Below are 25,306 nucleotides of genomic sequence, written 5' to 3'. Positions count from 1 at the left end.
CGGAGTTAAGGTGATTTATTTGCCCTTGTGATAATATGAAATGATACATGAATTATCTTTCTGTATTTTCAAACACAGTTATTTTATGTGATGTTGCAAATATGGTTACTTTGGTCCTAGTGAATTGAAATACACCTGGTTATGAATTTGAACTGTTTTTAACATAAGGGTCTTCTTGAACTGAATCTTCATGTTTTCAGCATCTGGTAATGATCATCTATCATAGCAGCTTCATCTTCAGAAGTAGTGACAGAAAGCAAAGGGAAAAGCGTCATGCCTCCTGTCAACACCTCTCGTCCCTCTCCTATCACCTTCTTGCTGATGGGCATCCCAGGACTAGAGCACCTGCATGTCTGGATTGGGATTCCCTTCTGCTCCATGTATGTGGTGGCTGTGGTGGGGAATGTGACCATCCTGGCCGTGGTGAAGGCAGAGCGGAGTCTCCATGAGCCTATGTTCTTCTTTTTGTGCATGCTCTCCGTCACTGACCTGGTCCTCTCCACATCTACACTGCCCCGCATGCTTTGTCTTTTCTGGCTTGGAGCCCATGACATTGCATTTGATGCTTGCCTGACCCAAATGTTCTTCATCCATAGCTTTACCACCATGGAATCAGGTTTTTTCCTGGCCATGGCCATTGACCGTTACGTGGCCATTTGTCATCCACTGCACCATACTACCATTCTCACCCATGCGCGCATCACCATAATGGGTATTATTGTGGTGATTCGGGGCGTAGCCTTCTTTTCTCCACATCCCATCCTGCTCAGGCAGCTGCCCTACTGCAGAACACGAACCATTGCCCACACCTACTGTGAGTTCATGGCTGTGGTGAAGCTGGCATGTGTGGACACAGGAGCCACCACACGTTATAGCCTCAGTGTGGCTTCTATCATTGGCTCATGTGATGCCATTCTCACTGCTGTATCCTATGCCTTCATCCTGCGCTCTGTATTCCAGCTGCCATCCCGAGAAGCTAGCTTTAAGGCTCTGGGCACATGTGGATCACATGTCTGTGTTATTCTTGTCTTCTATTCCACAGCCGGTTTTTCCATTTTCACTCACCGTTTTGGGAAAAATGTGCCTGCACATGTCCATATATTTATTGCAAATATGTACCTTTTGGTGCCCCCTTTTCTCAACCCCATTGTGTACGGAGTAAGGACCAAGAAAATACAGGAGCATGTTCTTAGAGCACTAAAGGTCAAAGGTGTCTGATTTTAGCTTGATCAATAGAAGAGATGGCTCAAGATATATAGAAATACCTAGAAATCATCTATATATAGAAATATATAGAGATGATGTAGGGAAAATAATTAGCTGTTCTTGTTCCCACAGGCTGAATTGCATTTACCACCTGAAAGTTGTTATTTATCATATGTCTAGAATTTCTAAGAATATTAACTCAGCAAATTATTTTACCTTTCTTATTTAATAAATATTGGTGATGAATTTGTTCATCTCATTCTGAATATGTACCTTTCAGAGGGAGTTATAATACAGAATGAACAGTAGGTAGAAGGAGAAACAAACCTATGAAGATACTTAGGAAAAAAAAAAAGGAAGAGGTCTCTGAGATCTATATGCTGAATTTTATAGAGTAGTAAGCGAAATAATATTGAGGCATATATATAGCTGTGATTTTTAAAAACAGGTAATAAATGTTGTATCTCTAGTCAAATTATATCAAATTAATGTCTCAAGGTACATGAATAGACTAATAATGCACAAATACTTAAAAATGTAAGTAAGAAGAAATGATCACCCAGTCAAGGAAAACAAAAATATAAAAATAAAAATTAAATTCAGAAACATGTATTTGTGTGAAAATACCAACATTGGTATTAGGGCTTCTATGGTTTCTAGAGCAATTTTGATAGAGGCACGGGGTACTTCATATTCTGGATTCTACTGACTGCTAAAGTGTAGTTCCATATATTTCAAATTTGATTGGTAGTAGTTACAATAAACCACCAGGCTACCATGTACATTCAGTTTTCCCTATTGATTAGTTGACTTTGAACTTCATATCAAGACACAGAATGTGAACTCTGTTATTAACAAATTTAAATATTTCCCCTTTTTATTACCCCAATATCTAAGACTATCTTCTTTTCTTGTTCATTTTCCTCAGCTTTCACTAGATTCCCCACTATATGTTTCTCATCTTTTAAAAATATTACTTAAAAACTAGCAGCCATCTGAAAAGGGGAGTGATATTTGTGCTGTGAAACTTTTTCTCACTCCTTGTGTCTTTATCCTACGAACTTAACATCCATAGCTAGGCACAAAGACTAACATCTCTGCATTCACTAACACTCCATATGTAATTTAACTATAAGTAGAGTGTAAATTTTTCTGTTTTGGAAAACTGCATACATTTGGCATTATTCCTTTGACGTCATGGATGCAGGACTAGGAGCAGTTTGAGGGCTACCGTAATACATTTAATTTGGACATGGCAGGTTTGAGATTCACGTGGAATATTGAATTGTATACGTCCTAAGGGAGAAGGTCTTAGCTAAGGTAAATATTCACATATTTTGAACATATAAGTGTGGTGGTCTGGCCAATTACGAGTAAATTCACTCAAGCAGCAGTTGCAGGATGATGAAAACAGACAATCTGAAAACATGCTGAAATTTTCGCCTCCATGCCCATTCACCTACATTTGCCTAAGACATTCTTAATTTACAGCTGTTGTTCCAGGTTAATTATCAAGGGTGCCCTTTTCCAGTCTTTTCTCTTTCTTCTCGGATAATGTGTGTTCACTCTGTCATTAAGACACCAATGACTTGTTACATTTTTAACAAATTTTAGACTGTTGCATTTGTAATGTATGAATTCATTTTTTGAGTGTAAAAATACAGTGAAATTGGCAGATCTTAAGTGGACAGTTAGATAAGTTTTAACAAATGTATGGCCCATGTAACCCACCCCACAATCATAGTAGAAGACATTTTCATCACCCCCCAAAAGTGCCCCTTCTCTTCTATCTTGAAAGTGTACTGTTGGGAAAATGTATTGTTTATATAATAGAAGTACTCGTCCTACCTCTGTCAGTAGGAAATCAATGACTCAAGTTACAATTTTAAAGTTTTAGACTATTGCATTTAGTATGTTTATAGGCTGGAAAGTCTTGTAGTGGGGGTTCTGAATATACTTTTTGCAATGATTATTGTCCATGTCCATAATTTCTGTATGTGCTTGTTATACATGTGGATGAAACTATTATTTTCATGAATCTGATGCTGAGAGATTCTCCCCATGTGATTCCCAAGCCCAAATCTTGGTTGTATCAGGTAGACTAAGAGGACACTAGACTAAGAGGATCAGAGGTCCCTGGAAGGGACCTGTCGTTAGAAGTCATGTGCCGGTTGCCATGTATTCCATGAGATATTATCTATTCTACTGCCATCCTGTATCCCTTCCCCCCACAGGATAACAGGTGGGCAGGCAGCCGGCCCTTCTTTCAGCTCTCTGACACCTGAGTGTACTCCAGGAAGAAGACACAACCAGGTGCATGGGCAGGAGCACAAGTTCCTGGCACTGTTATTTTATTTGCGTGTAGTAGTCACTCAGTGCTTCCAACAGAAAGGCAGGGAAGATGATTTTTGTAGATGAGAGATCCTGTAAGGATGGTAGTCTCAGGAACTGCCCTGGAGGTTGGCCTAAGATATATATCAGCAGTGTACCTTACAGGAGAGCTGTTGTGATCCTTGGCGTGGGCTGCTGCTGCTGCCTTTTTTTTTTTTTTAATATTTATTTTTGAGAAAGAGAGAAACAGAGTGTGAGCAGGGGAGGGGTGGAGAGAGTGGAGACACAGAATGTGAAGCAGCTGGAGGCTCCCAGCTGTCAGTTATCAGCTCAGAGCCATACATGGGGCTCGAACTCACGAACTGTGAGATCATCACCTGAGCTGAAGTCAGACACTTAACTGACTGAACTACCCAGACGCCCCTGGCCGGGACTTCTTAAGATGGCAGCAAACTGATTGAGCCTGTTATACCAGAAGTTCTGCTTCCACTTCCCTTAAAGTTGATCATAATTTCACAGAATTTTTAAAATGTTTAATTTATTTTGAGAGAGAGAGAGAGAGAGAGAGCATGAACAAGCAGGGGAGAGGGGCAGAGGGAGAGTGAGAGAGAGGGAGAGAGATTGAGATCCCTAAGCAGGCTTCGCGCTCAGCACAAAGACTGACATGGGGCTCGATCTCACAAACTGTGAAATCACGACCTGAGCCGAAATCAAGAGTCCCAGGCTTAACTGACTGAACCACCCAGATACCCTCAATTTCACAGGATTGATTTGACCCATTATACCAAAAGTCCTATATCTACTTCCCTTAAAGTTGATCATAATTTCACAGATCACATTCCAAGTAAATTTAAGAGATATTTTAAATCTTAGATTCCTAAGTTTTACATTTATAATATATGTGTCAACCAATTGCTTTCCAGATAACACAGTGGTTAAGTTTCCTATTCAGGAAACATTTCTAATAATTAATGTGTTTTTGAATCAAAATTTGCCACCATGGGTATGAGATTTCACCATATCTGATTTCATCGTGGAATCAACAGGAGAAAAGGATAACAGAAAAAGAGGCATTTGTGAACAGCATGCGGTGAATTCAGAGAAGGGAGGAGAAAGAAATTCCGTGGTGACTTTCCATTATAAAGAAACTGGGGACATGTTTGAGGCTTTACTTATTGCACAGTCTTTGGCGTTAATTTTTAAGAGAACTGATTTGTATAATTCATGTACAGGTTTTTTATGTCAGTTTGTGCCACAGAACTTAAGAAATGTTTTGCCTCCAGAATAGGGTATCCTTTGGATATTCTTAGTTTGGAGACAAATTATAAAATGAAAGAAAAAAAAGAGAAAGAAAATTATGGTGATGAACTAAAAATCTACAAACAGATTTTCCATTCAGTTTGAATAGTCTTTTCAAAGTAACTATTTAACAGTAGGGTCTTAATATTAAAGGAAGATGTTGCATGTGGTATTATATTGACCTTATATGATATAGATTATTTTAATATTTTCACAATGACAATGACTATATTTTTGTGATTATACAATTGAAATATTTTTATATTAAAAAATTAAACAACAGAGGTGCCTGGGTGGCTCAGTAAGTTAAGCATCTGACTCTTGACTTCGGCTCAGGTCATGATCTCACGGTTCTTGAGATTGAGCCCTGTGTTGGGCTCTGCGCTGATAGTGCAGAGCCTGCTTAGGATTCTCTCTCTGCCTCTCTCTCTGTCTCTCTCATTCTCAAATTTAAAAACAAATTAAAAAAAAAAGCAACCAAAGGAAAAAGGAAGAAAATCAAAATACTGTTCTGACACACACACACACACACACACACACACACACACACACACAAAACCCCCCAAAACCCAAAAAACAACTCACAATGGGTATTTTGTGAGTCTTTATTTAAAGACTTTAAAGACGTTTCTCTATATTGCAGTGTCATCCTAACCTCTGAGAAAAGACTCTAAATTATCCTTGTCTTATTTGAAGAATCTTTGTCTCTGCTATAGTATGTAAACTAGTCTGAAGCCTTTCCTCTGGAAAATGATTTAATGTGCTCATCAAACAAAATCAAGGAAATTCCAACTTTAGTAATACAAAAACCTAGGAGAAATAAATTATTTTTTTGTGTGTGAATTACTTCTGAAGTCTGCAAATTCAAGATTGGCCATCAGTATGTTTTAATTTCCATGGAGACTAGTAACAATTATTAGAAACATAATTACTAAATTAATAGAGGATAACCAGAATGATAAAAATAATAAATCTAGAAAATGCAAAAGGAACAGAAAATTTACCTGACAACTTAAAATACAAAATAAAAATAGCAAAGCAAAACCAGTTATCTAAATAATTAATGTCAATGCAAAAGACTATAGTTAAAAATCAGTTTAAAAATAATCATATACTGTATAAAAGTAGTACAAAGAGCATACAGAGATGTTGAAGTAAAAGAATAGGGAAACCTAATACTATACAGATTTTTTAAAGAAAGGAAAATATTTTTTTTCAGATCATAACATTTAACTCGGTACAGATCTTCATCGGTATTTGCTCAAATTTATTCAAAACAATCTTGGAAGTGTAAGTTCCAAAACGTTTCATTGGGCACAAATCTCAAATAGGCCCCATACATGAAACCTGCCATTTAAAAAATTTCACTTTTAATGTTTACCAATGTATATTTATTACTTAGACCATGTTTTAAATAATGTACCCTTTTTTGTTTTATATACTTAAAATGCACAACTTGGTTATTTTGTGTATGTGTATATTGTGAAGTAATTGCTACAAACTTATTAACATATCCATCACTTCACATAGTTTCCTCTCTTTTGTATGTGGTGAGAATACTTGGGATCTATCCTTTTAGCACATTTCAAGTTTACAGTACAGCTATCCATAGTGCTTACACTATACATGAGACTCAGAATGTATCTACTTTCCGTAACTGAAATTTTGTACCCCTTGGCTGACATCTCTCCATTTTCCTTTCCCCTCAGCCCCTAGTAACCGCTGTTCTCTGCTTCCATTTTATTTTTTTGACTTTATTGAGGAATTATTGACAAATATAGTTGTATATATTTAAAGTGTGTAACATGGTGATTTGGTATACACACATCCAACACATCACATAACTAATGTGTGTGTGTGTGTGTGTGTGTGTGTGTGTGTGTGTGTGTCTGTGGTCATCCTGAGTGGGTCTTAATATCTACTCTCAATAATTTTCAAGTCCACAATACCATGTTATTAGCTACAGTCACCTGCAGTACATCAGATTCTCCGAACTTATTTTTCTTAGCTGAAAATGTGTACCCTTTGACCTACAGCACCCCATCCCCCCACTCTACTTCTGGAAGTCACCATCCTGTTCTCTGTTTCTATGAAGTCAGCTTTTTCTTTACTTAGATTCCACTTGTAAGTGAGATCATACAGTATTTGTCTTTCTGAAACCTTCCCTTTTGTTCTCATGAAAAGCATCCTGATACTCACTGTAAATGGATTTCCTTATTTTCAGTGCAAATGAGTAAAAATGTTAATGTTGTAACATTCCTGTTCTAAACAGGAACTTACAATTCTTATTCGCATCACTCATTCAGAAGAGAGATGTGGCAACCTTTTTAGATTGCAATCAAATTTCTGAGAGAAGCATTGTTTTTCTAACAGATGACATTCTCATTACTATTTGATATATCAGCTGGTATCAGTCAACATGGCTCACCAATAAACTGATGAGTACATTTCACAGTTATTCCAGAATCGTACAATACAGTATTTCACAGTATTTAACACATGAAATTGCTGTCTGAATCTCTGAAGACTTTTGTACAAAAAACAATTGCTTGTAAAAATGTCATTAGTAACAGAGTTAGTATTTGGGTTGATCACATTACTAGATATGACAGTGGCTATTTGATAATGAAAGAAATTCAAGTAACCAAAATTCAGGAAGTTTTAAAACCTATATGCAACTAATAATTCCTACAAAACATTAAAACATTCAAAAAACATTAAAACATTAATACAGTTGTGGAAATAAACAAATGAGAACAAGCAGATACTGTTTTTTGAGTTTGCTGTAGCAATAGTACTGGTCATCACTCTTTGCCTTTTGCAGAGATTCAAAGTCTGTCAGAAGAGTGGGAAGTTTGAAGGTAATAACATGCAAGGCCTGAGGTATGTTCTGAATGACGGTTGTCAGTATGTGGAAATTGGTAGTGGGCTCACTAAAGGTGAGCTTCTTGATTGATTTAGTTAACACATTTGTAGTGGGTCCTGTGTTGGAAGTGGAGACAAAAAAAATAAGCAGTTGGCAGTTGTTGACCAAGTCCTGACCATTTTGGATTAATTGCTGTAGAGGTTGTGGATGAGCTTTCTGGACTTCCCACATGGGTCAGAGTTCATTGTCACAGAAGTCCTAGCCAATTTCCAGTTGTTCACTCTCATAGGGGAAGAATTATAAGAAGATATAAGCAAATTTAATCATAATTTTGAGATTTTTAAGTGATCTCTTTCATTAAATTATGAAACAATAAGAAAGATACAGATAAAGATTTAAACAACATGATTAAGAACTAGACTTAATGGATATATATAGATCATTATATATCATAACAAAGACTATATATATTATCTTTCCAAGTGCACAAGATATTTACAGAAATTAACTATATACTGTGTCATGCATTCAACAAATGTCAACCAATTGAAATCCTGCATGTATGCATGTATGCATGTATGTATGTATATATTGGTGGGAGAGGGAGGAGTATGTGTGACTGCCTTTTTCCCCTTTGTAAACAGAGACAAGTTTTTCCCACATCCCTTGATCCCTTGCCTATGGGCTGTCCAGTAGTTTTTGTAGGACAATTGACCTGAATCTTACCACATCTTTCTAGATTAAATACTAAACAGAGGACAGAAGGTTGTTGCACTTATTATTTACTATGAGGTTATATGATAAGAAATTTATCTTGTTTAGGTCTCTGCTGCAGAACACCCTGTATGTATATTCAGGGTAAAATTGATGAAGGCGATCATATTCACCAGGATAAGATCACAAGAAAGGAAAGGGAGTTTAGACCCCATGTAAGAGTCCGATCCTGGATTTTACACTGAGTAAATCAGAAAGTGATGGTTTGAAGAAGATGAATATTATCAATGGATTGTTGAACATACAGTACTGGAGGGAACAAGCTTGGAAGTTATAAGGTTGCAAGTGATGAATGGATGACTTGAGTTTGAGATTATGAATATGAGATTATGAAAGATTCAGGTTTATTGGTAATAAAACCTAGACTATGGAATGTGGGGTACTATGTGCAACAGGATAGAGAATAAGACCTTTAGAGGAGAAGAGATCAAGAAATTGAAAAACCAGGTTATTAGCAACTACAATCTCCAAGGAAGATGTGAAGTTCAATAATTCAGATATGGGGCACACATTATCAGGCATAAAATGCTGAAAATAATGGCACCTTCTTCATAAGGTTGTGAGTGTGTTTGTGTGTGTGAGTATGTACGTGCCTATAACGAGAGATTATCACACTTATGAAGAATTTAGCAAAATTCCTGGTATATCATAAACACTTGATGAATGTTTTAATTGTGATGACTACAATCACAATGATGATGTTGTAATTGTTTTCTGGAAAGGGTGTTAACCTACAATTTTCCTAAGGCATTTTAAATTATTCATTTTCTCCTTTCATTCATTCATTCATTCATTCATGGATTGACTCACTCATTCAACAACATTTTAATATATCAATGGCACACAACAAGACATAATTTCCTTTCCCTAAGTCCAGAGGCATCACTGTATGAGGTCAGTGTCCCCAGGGTTATATGACTGGCATCACTGCCTACTAAACCCCTAGACTGTCATAATATTGGTTTAATAAATATTTACTAATGTGATAAATGAGAGAGTAGAAGAATACAGGTGGAATAGAAATGTAACAAACATAACTTGATTTAAAAAAAAGTCCAATGTTACTCTATCTGTAACCTTAAAATTAGCAGGAAATGAGAAGACATGATGTGAGAAATGGAGAGAATGTTAGAGGCAGAAGCAAAAACATGAAACAGAATCTTAAAGTAGACATTTAAAAAATGTCTAGGTTGGCTGAGACTTAAGAAAACTCAAAGATGAGCCCTTTAGCAGAAGGTAATGCCAAAGGGCTAGTAGGGACCAGATTATAAAGGCATTTGCTAGTTCTATTGGATGTTATCAGTTGTAATCTAGGCCCCTTACTGCTTTGCATAAGAAAGAATATAAACCTTAGTTCAAGCATACTTCATTTTCAAACCTTAGTGATAGAGTAGTTAAGTAAATGAAACGTGGAGCCAGAGATATCTGGATTCAGATCCTGATATTACTCCTTATTAGCTATAAATTTTTACAGAAAATATTTAATCTGTCAGTCTCTCTGTTTCCTCATATAGTTAGTGATCATATTCTATTTCCAGAAGTTTTGGAAGTTCAGTGGGAGAAGGTATTTTAAGCACTAAGCCTAGGGTCTAGAAAATGATGATCTCTCAGTGCATAAACATAATCCTTTCCCTTGATTCTATGGTTTTATAATATTTTTTCCTGATAAATTCTGCAAATACATTCCATGTCAAAGCACTCATCAGACCTTTGGGAAATAATGATGTTTCTATTTCTTATCTTAAGGGATAGTAAATAATGGTTGTTATACCTATAAGGAATTTAGTTCTTGTAGTTGGGGAAAAGGCCCTGTGTCCCAGAGGACCACTGATTTCCCTGCCATCTACACTCTTTAATCCAGTGGAATTCAGACGTGGATGTAATGATAGCTCATGTTCACTGAGCACACTTCTTAGCATGTACTCCCTGTAGAAACTGACTCTCTGGATGACTCCCAGCTTTTGATTTGGGTGAGTTAAGATAGAGATACAAGACAGAGAAGGAGAGGAGAGGGCTACATTCAAACATCTGCATTTATAGAATTATGAGATCGTCAAAAAGGTAATTTATTCATCTCTTCAAATACACTTAGTAAAGCTCAGAATAAAGATCATAGACATGTAATATACTTAGAAGGTAGAATGGACCTTTTTTCTCCATAACTGATAAAAATATAGGTTAATTAGCTCTGAAGTATAGGGAGCACAAGGTCATATATACCCCAAATTAGAATTAATATAGCATTAAAGCTGCTTGACCAGATAGGCTTTGAGGTCTGAGACAGCTGTGAGCAAAGAACAGTTTCTTTCCTCTCAACATTAGATGTGATGAGTCATTGCAAATCTTACGGGAGGAAAAATATTTGGAATAAGGTGAAAAAACTGTGTCTGTTTATTGAGGTGATCAATTGGTCAAGATCAAGCCATAGCCAACCTTTTCTCCCTATAGCCTTTATTTTCAAAACACTCCAGACTCCTACATTCTCTTAGTCACATTAACTATCATAATATTTGATGTAGTTCATCTCCAAACTAGTTAATCTGCACAGATAAGAGACAGTACAAAGTATAGAAATACTTCATTGTAAACCTTTGTGGGACATAAACATTTCACCTAAATGGATTTTCTAAAAGAAGGCAGTTGATATTTCTGTGTGCCGCCTCCACACCCACATGTTGATTTCCAGGCTGAAGTGTAGGAAGACTAATAATTCTAAGAAAAAATGCAGGGTATGTTTTAGTAGGTATAACAAAGTGCTTTGCTTGTGCTTTACAATATAAGATTATTAATATATCCATGCATATTTGAATGCACTTTTGAGCATTAAAGTGGTGTGCTTTTGAAGGAGGCTTTATGTTGTATTCAAAAAGTTGAAGAGTCTTTGTGTGCTTGGATCTCTGGATGTAGTGTAACATAATTTATGACAATACAAAAGAAAACTTCAGATGTACAAAAAATCTGCTTGTTTGGGTCTCTAGGCATATGTGAGTACAGGTATCTAGATCTTCTCTGAATGAATTTATTAATTAAAAAATTATTTTAATGTTTATTTTTTGAGAGAGGGAGATTGAGAGCATGAGCAGGGAGTGGTAGAGAGAGAGAGAGATAGAGGATCTGAAGCAGACCCAGTGCTGACGCAGAGAGCCCAGTGTGGGGCTCAAACTCATGAACCATGAGACCACAACCTGAGCTGAAGTTGGACGCTCAACCGACTGAGCCATCCAGGTACTCCTCAATTTGTTAATTAAAACGTGTTGGGAGCCAACAGAGAAATGTGAATAGCTTTGTGTTTCTCTGAAAGTGGAGATGTGAGTAATCAGGATCTTGAAGCCCTCAGATAAAGCAGTAATTATATTGAAATCCTCTTTCAATTAGTTGCTTTATCTCTCTGTCCCTGGAGTCCTGTCTCAGAATCATGGAAGAGCAAAGCAGTAATAAAGATCAAAGGCAGAAACTCTTTTATTTCACTATGGGCAGAGGTGGCAGGGATAGTTCTCTTATCTTACCTCTGATATCTAGGTATCTTGTGGAAATCTTGATAAATACCAGACATGGCATTGCATTTGTGAAAGTGTTGGGGAACACGATAGATTTGTCAGTGAGAATAGGGATGTGGAGTTACACAGGCTGTGCAGCTACTTGTGTTACTGTGTTAATAGGCATCATCCAATGCTAGTCTCAGGGCTGGGTCATGGTAATATCTAGCTATGCTATCATTTCTATACTGAGGAGAATTTAATCCTATGAAAGTGATAATAATAATATATTTATGAATCTAATATTCCACAACTTGATAAGATCTGTCAAAAAGAAGTGTAAAAGACTTGTAAAGATGCAATAAGAGCAAAGAGAAATAATCTGCCAATTTCTGTCCGAGGTAATTCAGCAAAAAGTCAGAGAGGAGATTACTTTTGAGCTAGACACTGTAAGAAGAGCAGTAGTTTGCAAAGGGAAATTAATAAAAGGGAGGGGGAGGAAAGTTGCAATTAGAAAAGTATGTGAACAAAAGCACAATTTTACAAAGAAGCATGACATACTGGGGGATACTTAGAAGGTTGGTGTTACCCCATGGAGGGTATAGAAAGAGTACCTGGTGAAAAGGCTGGAAAGAATGGTTTATTTTGTTATCTAAAATGCAGATCTTATTATGGATACTTAGAAACTTTACTGGAGCTCATTACCTATAGAATGATTACCAAATTCCATTAGAATCATTAGTTTCTTAAATTCTTGCTCTTTGTAAGATAGTGTTCTAATTTGTTAGTGTATTAATTAACTTAATCCTCCCAGCAAGTTTTTGTTTCACCCACTTTCCAGAAGATAATACTGGGGAAAAAGATATAGTCACTATGTATAAGACAACCTAAATCTTATTATGGAGATAAATGCATTTAATAAAAAGACATAAGAAGAGTCTATGATGAGAATGAAAATAATCAGATGGAAGGGAAAAAATGATAACATCACTAGTGATACTTGACCAATTTCAAGGTTTATTGAACTTTATTTCTTCTGAGCCAAATATTGTAATAATTGAAAGTATTATATAAATGATCATTTTATAAGGCCCAGGCCAAACTGAGAAAAATTCCCAATAACAGAGAATATTTCTAATCAAATATATAATCAGTCTGATGTGTTCTACATTCTTCCCCAAATACTGGGTAATGTAAGTCATATTCCAGTTTAATAAGGCATTTGACCAGTGTTTATGAATTATAATGTAGGGGTGCCAGGGTGGTTTAGTCAGAGCTCATGAGTTTGGAGCCTGTTTCGGATTCTGTGTCTCCCTCTCTCTTGGCCCCTCCCCTGCTTGCACTCTGTCTCTTTCTCTCAAAAATAAACAGTAAAAAATTTAAAAATTTTTAAATTATAATGTAGTAAACAGGATTCAGTGTTCGTAATCTCATTATTATTATATTTAATAGGTCTCTTTCTAACTAATAAACAGTATACACACCATGTTAGAGGGATCAATATAATATTCCAGGATCATAAAAAGAATCCTGTTATTGGAATCTACTTACATCAAAATTATATTTCACTTGTTTTTATGTAGATGTATGTATGTGGATAAATGCTTAATAATAACAAAAGAAACACATGATAATGATTATTTTAAAATGTTACAGATTATAACGTTTAAATGAAAGGGCTAGTTTTTTAATCATTTGTTTAAAATCTCTTTGAGAGTCTTCCTTGGGGCACCTGGGTGGCTCAGTTGATTAAGTGACTGACTTGATTTTGGCTCAGGTCATGATCTCATGGTTTGTGAATTCAAGCCCTGCATCAGGCTGTGCACTAACAACACGGAACCTGCTTGTGATTCTCTCTCTCCCTCTCTCTCTGCCCCTCCCCTGCTCGCTCTTTCTCTCTCAAACTAAATAACCTTTAAAAAAATTAAATGAAATCATCTTGATAAATCTGACTTGAAGATTGTGAAAAATATTAATAGGTTATAGTTGACTAAGACTGACAACTGTGCCACGAAATATTGAGTATAGCATAATGAAAATATCATGGATTTGGCAGTCATGCAGAGTTTTGTGTTAAGAGTTCTGGTGTCTCGCCAGACTTTCTGTGCGGCCATTGCATTATCTGTAGCACTCTGGGCTTCTGTTTCCTAACTGGTAAAATTGGCAGAAAAATATTTGGTTTGCATTGGTTTTCTAGCTAAAATGAACAAATAGAACGATTCCAGGACAATGTCTTTTTTCATGTTAGGATCAACTAAGTGTTACTTTTCTTCCTTACTTCGTATAAGAAATAATTTGAACTGAAATCACACTAATAGTGTAGAAATCAAAAGAGATAACAAGTGCATGTATCTCTGTAGTGACTAGTATGTTCAAATACAAGTAATAAAAGTTCAGAACTGGACACAGAATGTACAGAACAGAAGAGAACTTAGTGGAAGCATGAGTATTAAATGACTTTGTGAAGACTATGCAGAAGACAGGTGAGTCTGTAGTGCTCCATCAGAAAGGCCAGTAATGCCTTGCAGCTCCTGGGGCTTGGTTCTGTGACAGCACTAGAAAAAACAGGACTGTCTGAGAAATGAGTAACTATACTTGAGAAAGTGAGACGTCGGCTAGAAAATTACATTTCAGGATGACATTGAGAAGGCTGCTGGACTAGATAAATTCTAAGATCCATTTTGCCTATAACACCAGATATTTTAGCAAAAGCTAATCTGGCCTTATGACTGAATCGAATTGTGAATTCAAGGAGTGGCATTGAGTTTTATTGTACATGGATGTTACAAAGTTGGGTTTTTCTGCTTTGTTTTGAACAAATTTGTGAAATTCATGACTTGATTGAGAATAAGGGCTTTGTGTTGGGTTGCATAGTTTTGCCTAGTGTTACTAAGTTTTTTTCACTCTAAATTATAACCTGAATGTTTTCTAATGTGATATTTTGGGGTCTTCCAGTTTTGTTTTCCATTTGTTGCCAGATTTGATTGTGATGATCTTGCCAGAAAACTTTTGCCCTAAAAAGGAGGATTGCTTCCACAAAAGACAGAGAGGAGCAGTACTATGGGACCAGCCAATAAATCTCAAACATCTCCAGACACCTTCTTGCTGATGGGCATCCCAGGACTAGAGCACCTGCATATCTGGATTGGGATTCCCTTCTGCTCCATGTACATGGTGGCTGTGGTGGGGAATGTGACCATCCTGGCCGTGGTGAGGGCAGAGCGGAGTCTCCATGAGCCTATGTTCCTCTTTCTGTGCATGCTCTCCATCACTGACCTGGTCCTCTCCACATCTACACTGCCTCGCATGCTCTGTCTCTTCTGGCTTGGAGCACGTGACATTGCCTTTGATGCTTGCCTGGCTCAAATGTTCTTCATCCATAGCTTTACTGCTATGGAATCAGGTTTTTTCCTGGCCATGGCCTTTGACCGTTACGTGGCCATTTGTCATCCACTGCACCATACCACGATTCTCACCCATGCTCGCATTGCCAAAATGGGAGCTTCTGTGGTACTCCGGGGAGTGGCCTTCTTTTCCCCACATCCCATCCTGCTCAGGCAGCTGCCCTACTGCAGAACACGAGTCATTACCCACACCTACTGTGAGTTCATGGCCGTGGTGAAGCTGGCATGTGTGGACACAGGAGCTACCAAACGTTACAGCCTCAGTGTAGCCTCTGTCATTGGTTCCTGCGATGGCTTTTTCATTGCTGTCTCTTATGCCCTAATCCTCCGTGCAGTCTTTCGCCTTCCATCACAGGAAGCAAGTTTTAAAGCTCTAGGAACCTGTGGCTCTCATGTCTGTGTCATCCTTGTTTTCTACTCCACAGCTGTCTTTACCTTCCTCACTCACCGCTTTGGCCACAATGTGGCCCCCCAAATTCATATCTTTATTGCCAATATGTACCTTCTGGTACCACCTTTCCTTAACCCCATTGTTTATGGTATTAGAACCAAAAAAATTCGAGACCATGTCCTTAGTTCTCTAAAGGTAAAAGTCACTTGATTATCCTGGAATTGTTTGCAGAGATGGTATCATAATCAGAAGGGAAGTAGGGAAATAATTGATCCCATTTTTATAAATGACATGGAATTTTCTCCCACTGAAATCAGACATTTTCACAGAGAAGAGTGACCACACCTAATAGAAATTCCACAATTGTAGTGAAACTAGAGGGCATGAGACATTTTGTGCACACATGGATTTTAAGGAGCTTCCTTAAAGCTTTTTTAATTGGAAAGCAGTCCCCTTCTGCTCCTTGCTGCTACTGATCTGTGTTGTAACTGGGGGTGGTAGTTTATTTTCAAGTAGGCGTGATTTTAAAAAAAAGTGAAGAAGCCCATGAGAACTTCAAAAATTCCATGTAAAGTATTTGCAATTGAAAATTTAATGATCACTATCAATATTCTACAGAAGAGGCAATATAATAGGATTGATGTCTTTTTAATACAGGACATAGTAATTGTGTATTTTAGTCACAAGAATGGACACACACAAGACAAGTTGTCAAGCAGAAATGTGGAAAAGTTCAATAGTGCAATAATCAAGCCCACAGAATTTTTAAACATATTGCTCATAGAATATTGTGTCTCCACAAAGCATAACTTGTGCCTCTTATTGTTTTGTTATCTAAACTAAGACTGGGTCTCTTAAAGATATTCTCTTTACCTTCATCACAAATTATCCTGAAACCAGAAACAACTTTATGCTTGATGGTATGTATCTACTTGGGAATTTGCCCAGAGCTTAGGCCCAAGCCCACTGAACTAGATACAGATATTACATGTGCTTGCTAAAGGAGGTATCTATTATTATAAATAACTCAATTAATACATTTTTAAAGATTATGCTCCTGGTGATAATTAAAAATAAAATTATTAAAAAAGATATAAGTATTTTACTGGTAAAAGTCTGAATATTTTCTCTTTAAAAAATATGATTCCTTCACTTCTTGGCTTGTACAAAATGGAAATTACTCCAGAGTCACTCAATAAACACATGCTGAATTTCCTTGAATTGATCTTCTCTTTTGTGGTTTTCTATTTGTAAAGTATTATTTGTACCTTCTTTCTTCTGTTTAGTATAGGAGCTTCTTAGAAGTAAATATCTGGGCCGCTTCTCTGTATTCCTTTTCCTTAGACTCTGTTGCAATGTTGTTCAAGCTTTTATAATTTTCAATTTGGGATATTTCAACAGTTGCCACTGATATGTTCAAAGCATTAGCTTTTAATTACTATGTCTAATACATCCTTTACATTGAGATCATAGTTATCCTCATAAAAATTTAGAAAACAAACAGAATTGATATGTCAGACCCATGTAAGCACCAGAATAGCAAAGCAAAACTTAATGAAATTCTTTTCTGCTCCTTCTCTTCTCATTCTTATATATCATTTGAACTGGTCCTGTTCATAAAGTCCCCCGCCTTCATTCAAACAATACGTCTCTCCATATCTTCATGTTTTGCTTAGAATGTTTCTCTCCTACCTATTCTCTTTGTCACCTGGGAAGAACTTAATTATCCTTCAAGATCCAGCTCTTGTTTAAACTCCCCCACCTTATCAGAAAGATTATGTTTCTTTCCTCAAGTCAAATTAACTAAAAATTTCCCCCACCTCTATTGTAAAAAACGCCATGATAGATTTTAGTTAAATTCTTAATATGCCTTTTGCCAATTAAACTCTTGGTATGGTTTGGGGTTAAGTGTGCTGGCTCTAGAGGCAGAATGCTGAGTTCATTATTCATCTCTGTCACTTTCTATCTGTGTGCTCACAGGCAAGTTGTCCAAACTTTCTGGACCTTGTTGTCAAAATTAATAAAATGAGGATTGTAAGATTTCTTGCCCCGTAGAATTTTAAGGATTAAATGAATGAAAGCATGTAAGACACTTAACATAGTTAACATCGTGGATTATCATAACAAGTATAATTTTGTGTATTTATTATATGTCAGATTTGCAAGACATAGGTGTGCATTTATATGTATATATGTGTGTGGGTAAATGTATACATTGATACGTATACATGCAATTTAAATTATATAATTATCACCATAATCACTAGATTATTAGTCTTGATTTTACATATGAGTAATTTAGACTCAGAGAGATTAAATAATTTGCTCATAGTCACATATTGACTAAGTGGTATAGTCTGGATTTAAACAAAAATGACAGTAATTAATCCCACTTTAAAATCCATTTACTTTTATTTTATTTTTTTTAATTTTATTTTAAATTCCAGCACAGTTAGCACACAATGTTATATCTGTTTCAGGTGTACAATATAGTGATTCAGTAATTCTATAGATTACCCAGTGATCATCATGACATGTGTCCTCTTTAATCCCATCACCTATTTAACCCATCCTTCCACCCATCTCCCCTCTGGTAACCATCAGTTTGTTCTCTATAGTTAAGAGTCTTGTTTCTTGGTTTTCCTCTCCTTTTTTTCCCCTGTTTGTTGTTTCTTAAATTCCACATATGAGTGAAATCATATGGTATTTGCCTTTTTATGACTGACTTATTTCACTTGGCATCATATTCTCTAGCTCCATCCATGTCATTGCAAATGGCAAGATTCATTCCTTTTTATGGCTGAGTAATATTCCATTGTGTATATATACCTCATCTTCTTTATCCATTCATCAGTTGGTGGATATTTGGGCTCCTTCCATCATTTGGCTATTGTAAATAATGCTTCTATAAACATAGGGGTGTGTATATCCTTTTGAATTAGTGTTTTTGTATTTTTTGAAGTCCCATTTACTTTTTATCTATAACACCTCCAAGTGTCCTGTGAACCTATGTGTTCAGTGAATGATTCTGAAGGAATGAATAAAGGAATAAGATATTTGAATTCACATTTCCTGTATTTTAGAACTCCCGATCATGTGATAGTTGTAATTAAGGGACCTGGACTAAAGCCATAAGGATATCTTTCAATGATCTTTTTTTGTAAGATAATGGAGAGTAATGACAATGACAGTAGAGACAGATCTCTCCCAGTCTAAAGAGAAAAGACGTCTTAAGGAAACGTAAACTCTGAGACTATTGCCATTATGTTGGATGTTTCCTGAAGACAAATTATTAAGTCTGGACCTTCTTGCTATATTTTTGTTATTTGGAATACCATGAACCATGGAATTTAATTATAATATATCCCCTGACAAGTATCAGCATTGCTTACATGTTAGGTTTGGAAATAACTACTAAGGAGTTGGTACTCACAGATTATATACCAATGGATGGCAAATAAGAAATGTCCAACAGTAACAAACATAAAACTAAATCCAAATCTTCAAAGATTCTGAATTGAATTCTAGTTAAAGGAAGGAAGATATACAACTTATTCATATATTCATGCATCAAAAAATGATGGAGTGCCTAAAATGGGCCAGATTGTGCTAGGTCCTGAGAAGAGGTGAGCAAAACACAAGTGCATGTCTCAGGGACTTTACATTCTGGGGAAATGTAATGTGAAATAATTAAATGATGCTCAAATGCATAATTACACTGGATACTAAGGGCTGTCAAGTAGAAACAAAGATTTCTGTAAGTGCACATAACATGGGGTTTTGCTCTAGTCTAAGGGAGTCAAGGAAAGCTTCCTTAAAAATGATATTTGACGGGGCACCTGGGTGGCGCAGTTGGTTAAGTGTCCGACTTCAGCCAGGTCACGATCTCGCGGTCCGGGAATTCGAGCCCCGCGTCAGGCTCTGGGCTGATGGCTCAGAGCCTGGAGCCTGTTTCCGATTCTGTGTCTCCCTCTCTCTCTGCCCCTCCCCCGTTCATGCTCTGTCTCTCTCTGTCCCAAAAATAAATAAACGTTGAAAAAAATTAAAAAAAAATGATATTTGAGGGGCGCCTAGGTGGCTCAGTTGGTTGGGCTTCCGACTTTGGCTCAGGTCATGATCTCCCAGTCCGTGGGTTCGAGCCCCGCATCAGACTCTGTGCTGACAGCTCAGAGCCTGGAGCCTGCTTTGGATTCTGTGTCTCCCTCTCTCTGCTCTGCCCCTGCTTGCACTCTCTCTCACTAGCTCTCTTTCGCTCTCTCTCTCAAAAATAAACATTAAAAAGAAAATTAAAAAAAAAACATATTTGAATGCCAAGTGGGAGTTAAGCAGCTGAGAAAAGAAAGATCATGAAATGGGACTGGTGATGTTACAGGGAAAGAGAACACGATATGTGAACATGTGTGGGTGGACCTTTAGATAGGAAGTTGCACCATATGTTTGAAAACTTGGAGAGAGTCCATTTTGTGGGCTGAAGGACGGAGAGTGAAGTGAAGAGTGGATGCCTGGGGCTGAGGATTCTCAGTTTTATCCTAAAAATGAGAGGAAGACTGTGAACATTTTATGCACAGGAGTGACATCATGTTTGTATTTTTAAAAGATCATTGTGGGGCATGTGGATAGCTTAGTCCATTAAGCATCCAACTTCGACTCAGGTAATGATCTCATGGTTTGTGAGTTCCACCCCACGTGGGGATTTCTGCTGTCAGCACAGAGCCCATTTCAGATCCTCTGTCCCCTTCTCTCTCTTGCACATGCACACTCTCTCTGTTTCTCCCCCCCCCTCAAAAATAAGGAAACATACAGGGAAAATAAAAAGACCATTGTGACTACAGTGAGGAAAATGTTTTGCGACAAAGAATGGAAGAAAGGAATGCAAACCTCTTAGAACATTATAAAAGTTTTTGAGGACAATATGATAATAATTTGATCCAAGTTGGTAGCAATCATGATAGAAAGAATTAAATTTATTTGAGTACCCTGAGTATACTTTAGGCTAGGAGAAAATGGCTTAATGAAGACTTTGCTCACAGGTTGCAGGACTGTTGGTTACCCTTCAGGTGTTATTATAGGCCTAGAGTCTAGAGTGGAGACCTGTGGGGGCAGGGGAAGAGTGTGTGCATTTATTCATATGTAAACATTGGAAGACCTGCAATTCACCAGGCACTGGGGAAATAACAGTGAACAAACAAGATCCAGTCACTATCATTAGGATCTTTATATTTGACCACCAGCAAAACAGTTAACAGATTTTCCCTCTCTTTGCCATTTACTCTCAGATTGAGCTTCTGACTTCTGCCAAAGGTTTTTCTGAAACTCAGTCTCTCCTAAACCCAGTATTGTGCTTTTTTAAAAATTTTTTTATAGAGCTCCTCTCCTGTTCCTACTTTAATCTCGCTCCTTTATGTTTCTTTTTATATATCCTACTTACCTAACAAGGGCCTTATTTAGTCACTTAAGATGTATTTCAGTAGATACATTTTTTGAAGCATAACTAACATATAGTTATATTAGTTTCTGGTGTACAGTATAATGATTCAGAAATTCTGGGAGCACCTGGGTGGCTCAGTCTGTTAAGCGTCCGACTTCAACTCAGGTCATGATCTCATAATTAGTGGGTTTGAGCCCCAAATCAGGCTCTCTGCTATAAGCAAAGAACCCACTTTGGATCCTCTGCCCTCCTCTGTCCCTACCCCTCCCCTGCTTGGGCTCTCTCTCTCTCTCTCTGTCTCTGTCTCTCTCAAAAATTAATAAATAAACTTAAAAAAAATTCTGTACACTTCTCAGGGTTCATCAAGATAAGTGTGCTCTTAATCCCCCTTTTTTTCCCCAACTTTTTGTGGATTTTAATTGCATCTAGGAAATCAAGACTCCTAATTTTAGTTTAAGTTTTGCTTATAGAGGTCCCAAAGTCACTGGAAATGAAAATGATTTCAACTATTGGTTTGGAAGCAAGCTGTAGCAATTTTAAAATGCTTATAGCTTCACACACATCTGCCTTCTGTTACTCCAGGTGTGCTTTAATTTCCATCCTAAATGATTCTCCAGCCCTTACTCTTTCTCTCTAGGGTTTCTAAACCTTATCAACAGTTAGATTTACAGTGCTCCTTAATATCTGCTCTTATTCATACGTGGTATCCTTAGCGATTGGCTCTAGGATTTGTTTTCCAGAATATCCAGGCTAAATAAGGCACTTTGCCAACAGAGAGGCCAGTAGGGATCCCCAAGGACCAGAACAAACAGCATAAATCTGCCTTTTATTCTGGTCATCAGCAGATCTTCCCCATACCTTCAGTAAATGAATGCTTTGCTGCTCCCAGTCCCACTGTGACTAGACTCACAACCATCTACAGGTACTACTTACTCTAGGAAAAGAGAGGAAAAGGAGGGAAAAGAGTAGAAAATCCTGGGATGCAAGGTCATGGAGGGAAAAAGAGATTCTCTTTTAATCCACATACTACCATCACCAGCCCTTGTAAGGCCATGGTTGGAATCTACAATCTTTAGGATACCCAGTGACACTCTTTAGAAAATAAGTATATTTCTAATTTTTATGTCTAAATTGGTGGTGTCTTTACTTATGATTAATGTTGATATAGTTGTTCCTGGCAACTGTTCGTGATTGCTCAGACAGAACTTTACCATGTTGTTAAAACTCTGTAATGTCCTAATGTCCCCATCACATGGAGAAATTTTATCTATATTATTCCTCATGGTTCATAATTCAATTTCTACCTGAAAACTCCAATTGATGGTGAGCTTCTGGTGTCACAGGACTGTCTTTTCTATTTGAATTTGTGATAGGATCATTCCCCCTATTGGACTAAAATACACCTTTAAAAATTTTTTAACATCCTTTATTTGGCCAGATATCTATTTCTGGTGACACTATTTTTTTTTTTTTTTGCTCTTTAGTATTTGAGGATAAAGTTATTTAGGGCCATCAAATATTCCTTTTTATGGTGTCAATTAAAGAGTATTCATTATCCTCGTTCTTTCCAAGAAACAACCAAAAGAACATTACTTTCTCCATATCTCACTTAAAATTTGTACTTATAGAAAAAGAAGAAAATTTGCATGTATAGAATATCAATACACTCGGAAAATTATGCCAGGATCGTTGCATGTTTTATACAATATTGAAATTTAATCATGGATTTAATCCTCACTTCAAGCTTTGAAAGGTAAGCCTCATCCCAATTTTGAGATGAGGAAATGAGGCTTTGTCTTAAACAGCTTGATCAAGTCACTTAAGTGGCAGGACTGAGATTGTATCCCAGACATGTGTTTTCTCAAAGGCTTTGCTATTTTAACTATCCCAAGTTACCTTCGAGGAGGTCTGACTATCCTGTGGCTATCGTGTGCTTTTTGGCAAATGCAGTTGACACATGAAATACTTAGATCTCAATTTATGATGTATAAACATTACAGTGGTATGTTAGCAGATATGCCACTCTTATTGGGGGCTCTTCAAAATTTAAAATTTATACCTGAGACTGCTTCTCCCTTCTTCAGTGAGAGTAGCCTAGGATTATCTCCCTCCACACCTTAAGTAACTGAAGCTTTTGATCATTAGTTTATGCAGTATAATTATGATTATCACCATAAGCTACTGGAATACCCAGCATTTTAGGTGCAAATGATGCTGTGATTTCAAAATGTCCCTTGTTTCTTTCTCCCTAGGAATCAGACTGTTAGTAGTTCAGATTAGGGATGTCCTCTTGCAACAACTCCATTCCTCAACCCTTGACATTTGTCCTGGCTGGAATTCCTGGCTTGGAATCTTCCCATGGCTGGTTCTCTGTGCCTTTTTTTTTGGTATTTGTCATTACAATGATTGGGAATGCCGCCATCTTATGCATCATCTGGGTGGAGAAGAGTCTTCATGAGCCCGTGTTTCTCCTCCTGGCCATGCTGTCTGTTGTTGACCTGTCCCTGGTCAGTGTCACTGTGCCCCGCATGCTAGGGATCTTCTGGATGAATGCCAAAGACATCAGCTTTAATGCCTGCCTCGCACAGATGTTTTTCATCCCTTCATTTTATGTCATGGAGTCTGGGATCCTCCTAGCCATGGCTTTTGACAGATTTGTGGCTATCTGGTACCCTCTGAGATATACAACCATCCTTGCTAACAACATACTTGTGAAGATGGCTCTGGCTGTCCTGACAAGGGCGGTGGCAGTGCTGACTCCAGCACCCATCCTGGCAAAAAGACTGGAAAGCTTCCAAACCCACATCATCTCTTACTCCTACTGTGCCTACATGGCTGTGGTACAGATAGCCTGTGGGGACATCTCCAACCACATTGTCTATGGCCTCATGGTTATTGTAACATCTGTGGGATTTGATTTGCTTTTTATCATTCTGTCCTATGGGCTGATCCTTCATGCTGTCTTTCGGATCCCCTCTTGGGAGGCAGGGGGCAAAGCTCTCAGTACATGTGGCTCCCATCTTTGTGTCATAGCTCTCTTTTATTCTCCTGTTGTCTTCTCTGTCCTGGCCCAGATTTTAGGCTACCATATGGCTCCCTATATCCAGATTATCATTGACAACCTCTACTTCCTAGTGCCTCCCATGGCCAACCCCTTGATTTATGGAGCCCGGACTAAGCAAATGCGGGAGCGGGTACTACGGATCCTCCGCTGTCATAGAAACTGAGGATGATATCTGAGGTGGACAGGATACCTGTGATATGGAGCTGGAAATCTTGTTATGTTGAAGGTAGAGATAATGGTTGCCTGATTTGAGGCTTCCTGGGCAAAGGAATAGCAAAGGCAAGAGAAGGATTTGGTGAGTGTGGGCACATAATGGGGGGCATGTTCTCTCTGTCAGAATGTAGTTTTTATGAAACTCTCATGACCAGAACCTTCCCCAAATGTTTATGTAAGTTATAAAGTAGGAGATATTTTGTTGTTAATTCTATTATTTAATCCCATCAGAGAACATAAATTGTAAGCTCATTTTTTTCAAATGATGTAAAAAATGAATTTAGTCATACATTCTCATGATCTATGGGCAAAAATAAGTATCCAAATTTTTTGTTGATTCCATGATTTTTCTTCCACACCTATGTTTTCAGATATTATACCAACATGAAATTATATATCATAAAAAACAATCCTAATGGGAATAAACATGTATAAATATCTATGATCATGTCTGAGTAATGAGCTCCTTTTTGGTCTGAATGGTTTTAATGCAGAAGAGTCATCTATAGAGAGTTACTATTGGTGTCTAAATATGGAACCAATATACAGTGGGTTGGACTTGGTAGGTAAGTATTTTACAAAGCTGGGGGGAGGGGCGGAGAAGGCCTTTAACAAAGTTATTTTTTCACTAGCTTCGTTTTCTCCCTTCCACCTACCTGACCTCATATACTTTCACATATTCCAGACACCTGAATCTGTATCTTAAACTGTCTGTGTTCCAGAAAAAAAAAAACAAAACACATTATAATAGCCTTGTGAACAACTCTTCATATATACCCTCAACTTAAATCTTCCCAAACTAAACTCTTAGTCTCCTTCCTAGTTTGATTGTCCCTCTGCATTCCCCATTTTTT

The 25,306-nt window shown here is 37.3% G+C and overlaps 3 protein-coding genes across 3 annotated transcripts; all 3 read left to right on the top strand.

Moving 5' to 3' along the window:
* Positions 1-273: 273 nt before the first annotated feature.
* LOC122484252 (olfactory receptor 52M1-like) lies at positions 274-1,218 on the top strand. Its single transcript, XM_043582244.1, has one exon. The coding sequence runs from the start codon at positions 274-276 to the stop codon at positions 1,216-1,218; it is 945 nt and encodes a 314-aa protein (XP_043438179.1).
* Positions 1,219-15,012: 13,794 nt separating this feature from the next.
* Positions 15,013-16,670, top strand: LOC122483459 (olfactory receptor 52D1-like). Its single transcript, XM_043580463.1, has one exon. It carries the CDS (start codon positions 15,013-15,015, stop codon positions 15,955-15,957), a length of 945 nt encoding a protein of 314 aa, XP_043436398.1. The 3' UTR covers positions 15,958-16,670.
* Positions 16,671-23,457: 6,787 nt separating this feature from the next.
* LOC122483458 (olfactory receptor 52D1-like) lies at positions 23,458-24,484 on the top strand. The gene has a single exon (XM_043580462.1). It carries the CDS (start codon positions 23,458-23,460, stop codon positions 24,400-24,402), a length of 945 nt encoding a protein of 314 aa, XP_043436397.1. The 3' UTR covers positions 24,403-24,484.
* The last annotated feature ends 822 nt before the right edge of the window (positions 24,485-25,306 follow it).

This window comes from Prionailurus bengalensis, chromosome D1 (genome assembly GCF_016509475.1).
Source record: "Prionailurus bengalensis isolate Pbe53 chromosome D1, Fcat_Pben_1.1_paternal_pri, whole genome shotgun sequence".
Taxonomy (NCBI): domain Eukaryota; kingdom Metazoa; phylum Chordata; class Mammalia; order Carnivora; family Felidae; genus Prionailurus; species Prionailurus bengalensis.
The sequence above is the reverse complement of the archived record's forward strand: the minus strand, read 5'-3'. Positions and strand labels throughout refer to the sequence as shown.